General features: G+C 51.0%; 1 protein-coding gene across 1 annotated transcript in view; it reads left to right on the top strand.

The window, feature by feature from the left end:
* FAM20A (FAM20A golgi associated secretory pathway pseudokinase) overlaps positions 1–9,463 on the top strand; it is a gene marked incomplete at its 5' end in the record, with an annotated part of 41,797 nt that extends 32,334 nt beyond the window's left edge. The window contains 7 exons of the mRNA XM_079725749.1: positions 3,302–3,394; positions 4,620–4,735; positions 5,250–5,430; positions 6,347–6,456; positions 6,924–7,005; positions 7,528–7,587; positions 8,844–9,463. Of these exons, the coding sequence (XP_079581875.1) occupies positions 3,302–3,394; positions 4,620–4,735; positions 5,250–5,430; positions 6,347–6,456; positions 6,924–7,005; positions 7,528–7,587; positions 8,844–9,096 (895 nt within the window). The 3' untranslated portion in view covers positions 9,097–9,463. The remainder of the gene's footprint in view (positions 1–3,301; positions 3,395–4,619; positions 4,736–5,249; positions 5,431–6,346; positions 6,457–6,923; positions 7,006–7,527; positions 7,588–8,843) is intronic.
* Positions 9,464–13,630: the final 4,167 nt, after the last annotated feature.

The raw sequence follows: 13,630 nt of genomic DNA on the forward strand, positions 1-13,630 counted from the left end.
GTATGGGTTCCTGGCCCCCAAAGGGTCTGCAGCAGAGGTTTGAGATTCCTGAATCAGGAATGGTCCCCTGGACACGACACGCCCAAGAGAAAAGGGCCCAGGAGGGGTCCCATTACCCAAGTCATGCTTTCTGCCAGAAGGCACGGTCTTCCGGTGGAATCCCATTCGGCTGACTTAGATTCCAAAACTTCCGTCAACAGAGAGGCATACTGAAGGCCCTGAAGGTGGGTCTGATGGTCGAATGAGCACTAAATAAAGAGTCTTAGCTCTGATCCCTACACTGCCCTAGCAAAACCCCTTATAAAGCACTAAGCACTTACATACTTAGGCGTATAAAGTACTAAGGAGAGCTTTATAATACATCAGCTGCGCGCTGAATCACTTGGGAAGCCTTGAAAAACCCCGATGCCTGAATCCCACCCTCAGGGGGTCCAATAGGATTGGTCTGGGGGCCCCCTCTAATCCCAAGGCAAGGACAGCCTTGAAAACCACTGCCACACAAGGAGATCCTCCATTTTTCCATGTGAAAATCCAAAAATCTAGTTATTTGGTCCATTTAAATAAATAACGATGTATTGGGAGATTGGGATTGACATATATACACTAATATGTATAAAATAGATAACTACTAAGAACCTGCTGTATTAAAAGAAATAAAATTCAAAAAAGAAAAGAAACAGATGGAGTACTACAAAATAAATAAGTAAATATATAATGATGTACATGAAACGAGGGAATGTCTGCCTGTATTTAATTTACCGATGAAAAAAAATCTCATCATATAAAACAATACAGAGATTTGGAAATATTGCTCCCCGCCGCCCCAGTCTCACATGTCACTTGTCCAAAATTTTTGACATTGGTCCTCAGCATCGCTGGAGTCGAGTTTGGGGTCAATGTTAAATCCATGTTAAATTCTGCCCCTGTCACCACCAGCAGCCTGTTTTAACCAGTTCAGTCAGGTAATAAAAGCAGCATCTCAGCTGAATGAATCTGTCCCAAACAAAATAAAGAAATTGAGAGGGAGCCCTTGAATACGTTAAGACTCCCTTTTCTGAGGGACAGTTTGGGGAGGGGGGGGTCTCATCTTATATTCAAGCCTATAAAGTACTAAAAAGAACTGTGTACCTTTTAAAAGAGAGCGACAGCTTTGCGCACACAGGGCAATCAGCCCAGGTCCAGAAGCAGGCACAAGATTCTTGGGTACCACGCAGCTGAACACAGAGCCACCGTCGTGTCTGGGCCATTGGAGAGTTTTAAATGATCGTTATGGTTAGTCGTGCATGTTTAATGTATAGTCCTAACTGAGCATCAGTTAGAGAGGAAGCAGAAGGAACACTGATGTAGAAACACGAGATGTTAAAGAGAAACGTCAAAATAACGATAAATCTGCGAATTCACCATTTATCACCAGATCCACGAATTGCATTCTCTGAGCAAAATTTATATGTGGCACATTAAGATGTCTGTAAGTTTTAAAAACTGGAAGCTAATAGAAAGTGGATGAGCTCTATTTGGGGGAGGAAAAATCTACTCACACTTGTGGTGTTTTATTTGCAAGAAACCCCATGAAGTAACAGCCTGAAATCTCTTCTCTGCCTTGTCAATTACGAACAAAACGCAAAAAGTGCTCAACTGAACCAGCTGTTTCCCTGAGTATAATGCAAAAGCTTCCAACATTAGGTCACAAAAGCCATTTGATCTACGCTCACACCATAACACAAAGTTTAATCTGCATTTTCTAACATTTAGTCCCAAGCCAAAGTATCATTTTAAAATGTATTTCTTGAAAAAGCATGCATTTTTTTTCTACAAGTAATGTAAAGTAAACAGAGTTTGTCCCTTTTTAAAAAAGGAAAGTAGAAATTTATCTTTGGGTAATACAAATTATGACCACAAAGATTATATTTTTAATGTGATATAATTCAATAGATGCAATGAGAAATACATCTGTGCTTCTCAAGCTTTGGGAAGTACCGACGTAAAGGAGAAATGATTTTCAAATTTAAAATCATGCCTAAATATGCCATACAAAAATGAAGAAATGATGGCTTAGAAAATTCTAAAGGGAATCCCAGAGACTGTGTATTCTTTTAAAAAATTTTTTTTTTCTTTATCTTTTTTTTTTTTTTCCTGGCCAGGGGTTAAACCCATGGGTCGCAGCAGTGAAAGTGCCGGGTCCTAAACACTGGACCGCCAGGGAACTCCCAGACTGTGTATTCTTACATACAGAATTCAGGAACGAAAACGAGCTGAGGACACATGGACAGTCCTTGCTGACCTGGACATTCGGCGATGCTATAAGCAGCCCTGGGTCAGGCCTGGGCCGTACTCTAAGTGCGGCTGCACCTTTTAAAGGAGAGCGCCACTCCAGGCAGCCCCTTGCTGTGGTTTCCAGGACTGGCTGGTGTTTGGGACGCAGCGCCCATCACTGGTTCCATTTTGGGCGCCGCATACTTACAGCTCATTACACAACATTACGCCGATTTACATTTACGTTGCTTTCACAGCCCTCGTGCAGCCCCGCACGGTGGATTATAAAATTATTTGAAGATCATCCTTCTTCCAAGGATTATCAGCACTGAGGCCAGTCAGCCTGGGGCCAGCAGCCGGGATGCCCTTCATATTACTGGGAGGCACGTAAACATACATACCCAGCCGGCCCTTCGTGACCAGGCAGGATGGTGCTTTTCAGGAATCTAGTAGGGGTTCTTTAATGTATATAAGTACATATCCTCTGCATTAGCCTCCCTTCAATCTCTGGCAGGACCCGCTCTCACGACCCAGGTGAGGTGCCTCTGAGTAGACGGTCGATTCACAGACCCAGAACTTTTCGCTCTTCCGTGTCAGTCATGCTAAATTGCACCTGTAGGGCACTTTTCCTTTTATAAAGTTCTGTCTCGTATCCCACCTCTCTTAATCCTTGGCCCCCGGGTGTACACAACCTCTGGTGTGTTAGCCAGTGCCCTGTCTTCTGTGTATCTGCGGAAGAATGGATTTCTTCCCTCCAACCACTGGGCTTTTCAGAGAATCAGCAGCTGTCACCAGAGCTGCTCGAGAAGGAGGCTTGGCACCGGGGGGCCTCCAGCATGGTCCGCATCTTGCAAGAAGCTTCGCTCCTCCCGCCTGCGGTCTCCCCGGCCGAGGGAGCCACGGGCTGTTCCTGATGTGCTGTCCCATCATCCGTGCATCCCTGAAAAGCATAAAAGCGTGTCTTCCTTTCCGTCTGGTCATGTGTGTCAGCTCTTTTCTCAGGCTCCCAGCTGAGGTCTGAGTCCAGGGCGTGATTCCTTCCTTCCAGACAGCTGCGAGATGAAGAGACACCCGAGGACTTCTTCTACTTCATTGATTTTCAGAGACACAACGCTGAGATTGCAGCTTTCCATCTGGACAGGTAGGGTCTGGCCCCAGGGAGGTGGCGTTGACTGTGGAGGCCAATCCCCAGAGGGTGCTCCAGGGAGACCCTGCCCCCCCCACCACTTCTTCCTGGCACTTCATCTTCTTCGTGGGTCCCAACACCTTCAAACCCAACCCGACCCATCCAACCCCATGGATCAAAAATCACAAGGCCTTTTTTGTTATTTACTTATTTTATTTTTGGCCAAGTTGGGTCTTCGTTGCTGCGCGCGGGCTTTCTCTAGTTGCAGCGAGCAGGGGCCTCTCAATGCGGTGGCTTCTCTCGTTGCGGAGCACGGGCTCTAGGTGCACGGGCTTCAGTAGTTGTGGCTCATGCACTCTAGGGTGCAGGCTCAGAAGTTGTGGCGCACGGGCTTAGTTCCTCCACGGCATGTGGGACCTTCCCAGAGTAGGGTTCGAACCCGTGTCCCCTGCATTGGCAGGCGGATTCTTCACCACTGCGCCACCAGGGAAGCCCCACAAGGCCTTTTAATGTAATGAAAAGAGTCACTTAGTAAGAAAACTAACCCTGCCAGACTGCCCAAGCTACACCTGAACCTGACATTGTGATTTGGCTCTAGCTTCCTGCCCTGAAAGTGGGGAGAATGTTCCCACGGCCATTTCCCCAAAGGGTCTCAAGGTTACAATATTAAAAGGTGAGAGCACCTTCCTCAATTTCCTAGCTCCCTCTGTTTGCCTGTCGCTGCTACTCGAGTGTGATCTGGGGACCAGCAGCCTGGCCACCCCCTGGGAGCTCTTCAGAAATGCAGACTCTCAGCCTCACCCTGGACCCGCTGACTCAGAGCTGCATCTGAACAAGATCGCGGGTGACTCATGTGCACATTGGAGCGTGAGAAGCACTGAGCTAGGACACAGCTTGGAGGGTGGAAGCTTTGCCCAGGAGGCCTCATGGGATAAGGATTCCTTTCCCTCCCCTTCTCCCAGCCCCTTAGATGCAGGCTTGCCCTCGGCACGGTCAGCTCTGCACTGCGGAGACCCCCGCCCTCGGCTGGGTGTGGTCAGAAGGCCGATCCATTTCTTTTTTTTTTTTCTTTTTTGGATCCTGCCACTTGGCTTGTGGGCAGGATCTTAGTTCCCCGACCAGGGATCGAACCCGTGCCCTCTGCAGTGGAAGCGCGAAGTCCTAACCACTGGACCGCCAGGGAATTCGTTTCTAATGGGCGATCATCCGCCAGATCTGAACTGGGCTCCCCCTCTTTCAGGATTCTGGACTTCCGACGGGTACCACCGACAGTAGGGAGGCTAGTCAATGTCACCAAGGACATCCTGGAGGTCACCAAGAATGAGATTCTGCAGAGTGTTTTCTTTATCTCTCCAGGTAGGCTTCTGGCCAAAGCAACACTCTGGGTCTAAGAATGTGGTTGGCCAGTGTGGTCTGACCTCCTGCTGGTGGCCCCATCCCCTATCAGGTGGCTACATGCTGCCATCAGACACTCACACCCTGGGCCACATGGGTGTCACACAAGGTGACCTGGGGATGGGAGACGGCTGGACGTGAGATGCTCACCAGCCTGGGCCCTGGACTCTGATGCCGGCCACCCCAGAATCAGATGCCACCCATCCGAACAAAGGCCGGGTTTGTCGCGTGGGCGCGATGCAGCGAGGCTGGTCCCACACTGTCTCTACTCTGAGACATTTGAGAGCTGGTCCCCAGGATGCTCAGTTTAACAGCACCCACAAGCCCCTACATCGGGAAAAGGCGCTGTTTTCTTCTTCCCCGGCCTTTTCCCCCCGAGCCGTGGCCTCAGGGTTTCCCTTCCCTCCTCATGGATTTCGTGTGGCAGGAGGACAGCGTGCGTCCTCCTCTTACTGCTCTCCTTCTCCGCCTCTAGCCAGCAACGTGTGTTTCTTCGCCAAGTGCCCGTACCTGTGCAAGACGGAGTACGCCGTGTGCGGCAACCCGCACCTGCTGGAGGGCTCCCTGTCCGCGTTCCTGCCGTCCCTCAACTTGGCCCCCCGGCTGTCCGTCCCCAGCCCCTGGATCCGCTCCTACTCGCTGGAGGGCAAAGAGGAGTGAGTGGCCCCTGGACCAATGACTCGCTCGCCTGGCTTGGGGAGCCCTGACGCTGCCTCAGTCCTCCTCTGCCTCGTCTCACGTGGATCCTGGTGTCCGTCCTGTCCCTTTCGTTCACGCGTTTGGTTATAAAGAGCCCACTGCGTACCCAGCACTAGATGCTGGGGGAGACAGAAAGGACAGACCTGGGCTGTCCCTTCAGGAAGCTCTGCGGTCCAGCGGGGCGGCAGACAGTAGCCAGGCTGTGAGAACGCAGTGCCCACCTGCTGTCCCGCAGAGATGCCCACGGGGAGGCCGCGGGAGGGGCCGGGTTTGCTGAGTCCACGCCGTGAAGCCGGGACCTCACAGTTGTTCCCCAGGGCATGGCACACTCCCGGGCACAGGGCAGGTCCTCAGTTAATACGAGGTGACTGAATGAATGGGCTCGTCGATCCAGACGCCCCAACCGTGGTGGGAAGAGGAGTAACCGGGCCAAAATTTCTGGGGGACGTGACAGATCCTTAGGGACTCGTGAAGGCTGAGGAAGACCCCCCCAGACGAAAAGGGACCTGGGGGCATTCTAGGCGGAGGAGCCCATGTGGCAGAGAAATGGCAGAGGATGGCTGGCGGGGGGCTGCGAACGGCTCGGGAGACCAGAGGGCCAGCGCCCGAGAGGCTGGACGAGGGCCCGCAGAGGGAGCGGGTGCCCGCCCGCACACGGGCAGTATGGCGCCCAGCCAGGCGATGCGCGGGAAACGCGCGGAGAAAGGGCCCCACCCCTTCTCACCCAGAGAGTCTGCCGGTCCCGCGGGTCCTTGCCCAGGTCCTCGTGGGGGCGCCTGCCGCCAGCGGCCCGGGCAGGACCGGGGGGCATGGATGCGGGGCGGAAACCTTGCCGTCCGGGCTTCTGCAGCCCAGGCCCTGTTCTCCCCTCAGGTGGGAAGTCAACCCTCTTTACTGCGACACGGTGAAGCAGGTCTACCCGCACAGCAGCAGTGGCCGCCTCCTCAACATCATCGACATGGCCATCTTTGACTTCCTGACGGGTGGGTGCTGCCCGCGGGGCCCGGCCGGGCGGGGACCCTGCGGCCTGGGCCACCCGGCCTCCATAACCTCGCGCCATCCACGGGCTCCAAGTGGTAGAAGCCCCGGGGACAGGAGTGAGCGGGCTGCCCTCCTGCTAGGGGGCTGCGGGGAGGCGCACAGCGGGCGCAGCGGTGCGGCCCAGGGAAGAGAAGCCTCGGCCGGAAGGCCGCTGTGCGCCCTGGGAGGCGGCCCGGAGCCGCGCCTGAGCAGGGGCGCCAGCGCGGGTGGGAAAAGCCCCCGACTGGACAGCAGCTCACACAGGCTCTGCCTGCCTGCCTGGCTCCCTCCGCGATTCCACCGGCCACCTGGGGGCGCAACAGCTGGCAGCCCGGGTTCCGACTCCGGCCTCTGAGCAGCTCGCAGGCCTCCGTGCCCCGCGGGGGCTCACAGGGCGGGAGCCCGCGCCCACGCCTCCCCTCCTCCACAGGAAACATGGACCGGCACCACTACGAGACGTTCACCAAATTTGGGGACGACGGGTTCCTGATTCACCTCGACAACGCCAGGGGGTGAGCGTCCCCACGGCCCTTCTCCGGCGGCGGCCCCGCTGTGCAGCGGCCCAGGGGCAGCGGGGCCCGAGCCAGGGCCTCCACGGTCGCGTCCCGCCCCCTCCGGGCCCTCCTGGCCCCGTTTCCTCTGCTCCTGATCTTTGTTGAGTACCGCCTGACTCTCCTCCAGCCTAAGAGCGCTAGGAAGCAGATCCACGTTTTCCGTAACTCGCCCCACGGTCCCCTCCCGGAGACCCAGCGCACGGCTCATCCTCGCGCTCGGCCTTGGCCCTCTGCGGCCGGTGCATAAATGAACGAACGGATGCTTGCTTTTGCCAGCTGTGGACAGAGGATCTTGTGACCTGACGGAGAAGGGCTGGAGAGGCAGCCGCCGTGATCCCTGGCATTTTACCCCAAGCTGGGATTCAAAAACGGCCGAGGGGAAGGCAGGAGGAAGCACTGAGGCGGGAGGTGGTGCCTGCCCCGCCCCCGCCCCCGCCCCCACCCCGGGCGCCCCCGTGAAAGCCTGTCCCCTCCCTGCAGGTTCGGACGGCACTCCCGCGACGAACTCTCCATCCTCTCGCCGCTCTCCCAGTGCTGCCGGTGAGCTTTCCGTTCAGGGACGGGTCACAACTGTGACACTCCGTCCTGCTTGCCACCAAGCTGCGCAGGTCTTCATCAGCTTTCACTGGCCGAGGATGTGGGTGGGTAGAATGACAGGAACCACCTCATTCCTTATGCTACAACCACAGAACTGTCCCAGCACTTCTCACACCTTCATCTCTCAGCAGATGACTTAGGATCTAAATCTTTTAAAACCTCTCGGTCGCCCGCTTTAATAACACACTCAGATCATCACTCACTTTTCGAAGAGCCCGACGGCCTCTGACAGGACTAACCAGACCTCTGCTGCGCCCCGCACTCACGTAAGCTCATAAGTATTACTGCCTGATCACCAGCTAAGCAAAATCCTGACTGAAGTCCCATAAACTCATGTCAGATTAAAGGAAGTACTCAGGCCTCTGCCCGGCCAACATTTCTCCAGAGAATCTCTACCCTGCTTCTACACCTCTCTGGTGTTTCAGCCGAGCTGGTCAAGATGGTCCACCTGCTCAGCTGCAGTGTCCAGAGCTAATTAGAAATACGTGGCCCACACATAGCAAAACGGTGTCTATTTCCAGCTGGAAAACTCAGAGCAGAGCCTGAACTTTCTTTCTCCACCTCTTGGGGTAACTTACGTGTGCCTCCCTCCCTACCCCCTTCCTCTCCTCCTGAGTAGGAAAGGCAGGATTGTGTATGATAATGCGTGGACACCTAAGCTGCTTACACATCTGAGTCCAAGTCACATTCCCACATAAAAAGAAATCAAAATCCTAAAGGCAAGGTTGGCCCTACCCCATTTCCATCCCTGATTTTAGAATCTGACACAGAGAAATCAGAATTACAAAGTCGAGCAGAAACAACTTGGAGCCCGGCGGTACCCGCAGCCTCTGAGATGGCAAACATCTTCATCATTTCACCTACTGGAAACTTCTCTCATTAGCTTTCAATTTCCTTGAGAAGTCATTATTACATAGCACTTCTGTTTGGATTCCCCGAGGAGCAGCCGATGTGTGTGGCGTCACAGCTGTTAGAGTACAGATGCTTGGCAGGACTGGGCCAAGGTCTGCAAAGTCCTAGCTGTCACCCTTCATCCATTCCCTCCTTACCGGGTTTGCATTAAGACGTGCCTGAGAAGACACTGGGGGCGAAGGCTCTCCCCACGTCAGCCCCCACCACTGTCGGCAGGGAAGGAAGTAAGTTCGAGAAGTTTCTTTCTTTACGTTTACTTACTTGGTCCCCCGACTTTGTCCTTCCAGAATAAAAAGGAAAACACTCTCGCACCTGCAGCTGCTGGCCCAAGCCGACTACAGACTCAGCGACGTAATGAGGGAGTCACTACTGGAAGACCAGCTCACGCCTGTGCTCACAGAGCCACACCTCCTCGCCCTGGATCGCAGGCTCCAGACTGTCCTCAGGACTGTGCAAGGCTGCATAAAGGCCCACGGAGAGCACAGCGTCGTGGCCAACGGCCCCACGGGACAGTCAGCCCCAGACTCCGGCCCCAGCTAGGGGCTGGATGAGTCCAACCTCGGAAACTACGCCTGGAGCCCGCGGTGGACTCTGGAGTGTGGACCACAGTGTCCTTGCGGGCCCCAGCCAGGCTGGGGTCTGGGTCAGGAGCTCACGAAGCAGGCAGGGCACTGGGATGATTCCAAAAGAGCAAAAGAAGTGGGACCCACTGCACTTTCCTCCTTGGAGCACTGCCTTGGCTCCCTCCCTCCCCAGAAGCCCTGCTTCAAGGCCACAGACCACCTGTTGAGCCCACTGGGAAATCTGGACATGGACCAGCCTGGAAGCCTGGCTCCCAGGAGAGAGCATTAACTGTAACAAATAAAATTACGGGACATCAGATGGACACCCCCAGATCTTTATTACATCTACAAGGATAATTCCCGATCCAGATTAATAAACATCTGGCATCTCACAAGCAGACCCAAAAAAAAACACCTAAATATGGTAACTCCAACTGGTTCAAAGCAGTCTGCACACTTTCTATTCATATTCTAAACACTGTGGCCCAGTCTGAACACAATCATCCCTACTGACTGGTCCTAAAGTAATTTCTCAGAAGTGTTATTACAAGAGGTGAAAATAACATAGGGATTTGCTCAGAGTATCAGAAAAGGGGTATTTCGATCCGAAGAGTAAACATCAATTGAAATAACATCGAGGCTGTCAAAGCTAACATCCAGTAACAATAGAAGGCAAAACAAGGGTGGCCCTGAAGGTAGGACAGTGGAAGAATGGATCCAGCAGGTACGTGAGCCTGGACTAAGACAGCAGAACAGCCAGGGCTGACTGGAGCCCACCAGTGGCTCCTCCTTCCCCTAAGATTCAGGAACTGTCCCCCACCCATCCCCAAGAGCAGCAAGGCTATCTGGAGAGGTCTGACACTCTGGATGCCACTCCCCTCTGCTCACTCAGAAAGGACTAAGTTTACTTTCCAAGCCTCCCTCAAAAGTGGGCATCTCAGGGGTTTCCTGTCTCTTCAGCCTCCTCCCTGCTGGCCTGCTCGTGTCTGAATAGGAGGCTTTGTTTCTTATTCAACAATCCATGAAAACACACAGGATAGGCGTGTATTCACATTAATCACTCAGCAAGTAAAAACGGCTGATTTCATCAGCTCAGCTTTTCTGGTACAGGCCAGAGGTGCAAATACCAGTACGAGTGGGGTGGGAAGAAGCTGTCGCTAAAGTGGGTATCAGGTCAAGATGCCTCTAGACGTCATCCAAGACTTCTGCCGTGTGCCCAGAGACAGAGGCGCTTCCGGCCCAGCCTGGCTGCCCCCATCACTGGTACGCTGCCCCAAACCTACGTCCCCATGATAGTGATACCACTTCCATTCACGGAGCTCATTCTCCACGTGCGAAAGTCAAACGCAGGCTTCCAATCCTCCCCGACAGACAGAATCCCTGACCCCCAATGTACCTCCAAGAAAACTAAGGCTCAGGAAGGTTAACTAAAATCACGCAACATAATGATTTGAAACTATCCCAAAGCGTTCTTTCCACTGTAACACAAAACTCAACAGCATCTCACCCAATTTATGCAGTTGTATTTCTTGGCTTTAAAACAAAAATCAGTCTTCAGTAGAGGAACCTCAATCCCAGAGCCTTGTGTTACTGAGGCATCTCTACTGCTGCTCAAGGCCTCCCACTTCACAGTTTCTTCTACTTCAAGCCTACATTTCCTCTTGGAGGGGGAGCCAGGTAATCACACACAGCGGAGCAAGAGGAGAATATTCAGGCGAAGGTGTTCAGAGACTAGCACAAAATGGTCTAAAATTCCAAACTGCAGAGGCTCAGGAAGGCAGGCCCAGCTCCACCTCGACCCAGCCTCTTCCGTGACAACAGACTAGTTTTCAGATGGCCTATAATAAAAATGCTGGCGTACTTTACAGACTGAGAGTAAGAGAACTGAGTTTGACCACAGTATGTCACGTACCTAGATATCTCATTATTCACCCATCCATTATTTTTTCACTAATACCAAAATTAAGCCTCTACCATTGGTCAAAGATACCAGAAAACAAAAGACCCCAGTCTTAGAACTATCAAGTTCTTCCAACACGCTCATTTTGGACCACTGTTCAATTTTCCATGACATAAAAACTCTCCTGTCTCTGTGTAAGAACTTTTCATGTTTTCCTGTCAGTACTACTGACAGCAAACTAAAAAATGAAAGGGAACGGACAGCCCATGAGCTGGTGGAGAAAGGGGTCTGGAGGAACTCACTTAGCCTCCCCCGAGGTCAGGAGAACAATCTGAGTTTGAAGACGGTAAAAAGGGTAGTTGACTCTCTTACCTGTGGTAGTTTTATGGCTGTGAGGTTGCCAAGGACACGGAATTAGCAGAGACAGCCGTCTGCCCCTAGAAGCAATACAGGGCTGTAGGTTCCTGTGAGAGCCTCTGGTGACATTCCTGTCAACCTACCAACACACGATCTTCACTCCTGTGTTATGGTGTGTTGAAGACACCTCAGTTAGTATCCACTGTTGCTTCACGAACGCTGAGCTCGGCCAACAGCACTGCCGCTCACGCCTGAGAGAAGCTGGCTAACACATACCCCTCTAGAGGCCCACCACAGCCTTCTCACCCTCGGGACCCCCAGCCAGGACACGAGCACTCCTCTGGGGGCCACTTTAAATAGAGAAATCACCAACAGGAAGTACAAAAATGCAAAAAAGTGGCACTAAATAGACCAGAACAAGGGCATCTGATTTCAGCTGAAACTAGAAGGCAGAGTGTGCCTGGTCTGACCTCCGCCAGGCACTTGCGTGTAGGGAGACGCGGGCCCCTCTCCACTCAAGTCCAGGAATGACTGTGACAGTGCCGGGAGTACTGATTTGGGGGTTACAAATGAATTTCAGCAAGTACGCAAATTTGCAAAGTTTGCAAATACAGCATCCGTGAACAATGAGGACCAACTGTAACTGACTTTGAGGCTAACAAAGATGATAAAAAGCCCTCCATCTAGTGGTGACTTAGAAAACCACAAAGCTACTTAATCTACACTGGCAGAGAGCTTTCGCAAAACAAACAAATTCTGTTCATTAGTGGTCTGGGTTTTTAGGCAGCATCAGGATGAAGTCACAGCTCTGGACTTCTGTCAGTACACAAATTTTAACCTTATATGTACACAGTAACACTGACTGCTGTGTGAAATTCCTTAGGGTAAGAAGGGAGAGATTTACCATTCTCCCTTTTATGTTCTCCTCCCCACAGTCTTTACTGATGGCTATTATGATGGTGATCAACACACTGCTTCTCCATGTTGTTTTAGTAGTTTTAGTCCATCTAGAAATACACTGCCAGGGCCTAACAAAAATACAAAAAGGGTTCAGCTGTTCATCTGTGGTTGGAGATAAAGCAATATTAAGAAAACTAACATCATAATACTACTTCAATTTTACACTGTCAATATTTAAGTCATTAAAATACAAAAAGGGATTTCACATAAGCCAGTGTTTTAGAGGGAAAATTAAACTACAACCAGTACAGTCAACCCAGGAAAATTTTCTTCAGTTATATTCTGTTGTGACTCAAAAGGTTCTACTCCAGCGGGTTGAGGGAGGGGATTACTGAATCTGGACAAAGTGCATGTGTTACAAAGCAGCACAACTTAAGCAATGTTCTAGGCAATACAACATTATCTCCAACTTCACTGGATGTAAAGAAATTAATTCCAATATGCTAATGAATTCAATTTAATCATCCCCGCCTCAGAAATCTGAGAAATAAATATTAGAAATGACTTTATATGTATGCAAGATATAGAAGCATACCTAAATATATGAATGCACGTATTAAATTTAAACCAAAGAGTATGCTGACCTAGAAATGACATCCCCCATTAAGTCTGGGAAAGTTCCAAAGCCAGAGAACCAGTCTACCCTCAATAAAAAGGAAATCTTTGACCTCTGATTTAATGTTTTCCTTCCATTGCTCAGTACAGATCTGCTACATCTCAATTACCCTTAAAGAAAGGTTTTTAGATTCATTCTTTGACAAACTGAACTGGAAAACAAACATATTATTCTTTCAAAACACCAATCCCCTAATTCACTTTCGATTTTCATTCGTGCCCACCGGATTAGCAGCTTTGGGGGGTCGGGGAGAGAGGGAGAAGAGAAGCAAAGGAGAAAGGGAAGAAAAACTGATTCGTTAGAGAATTAAATTATTTAATCTTTTTTATTACTTGACCTACCATTGAGACAATCTATAACAAAAAGAAGAGGGTATATTAGCACACACAGTATAATCAGACTAGTGACCAGGAAACAATACAAAATGGTCCTTTGGCCATCTCTGCTTTCTAGAGCAGTGGAGCTCATAAATCCACTTACCAAGCCCAGAAATAATGACTTCTAAAGCCCTGAATATCCACTGAGACAAATGATGCCAGTCGTGATTTCTCATATAGACTACACAAAGATAAGGCTTTAAATGTGATCATTTTTAAATTCAGACTTAAATTTTCTTAGATTAAAAACTACAAAAGGGAGTAAACAGCAAAGCCCAATGACTTAAGAACAAAACTCATT

This window comes from Hyperoodon ampullatus (assembly GCF_949752795.1).
Source record: "Hyperoodon ampullatus genome assembly, chromosome: 19".
NCBI classification, from domain to species: Eukaryota; Metazoa; Chordata; class Mammalia; order Artiodactyla; family Ziphiidae; genus Hyperoodon; species Hyperoodon ampullatus.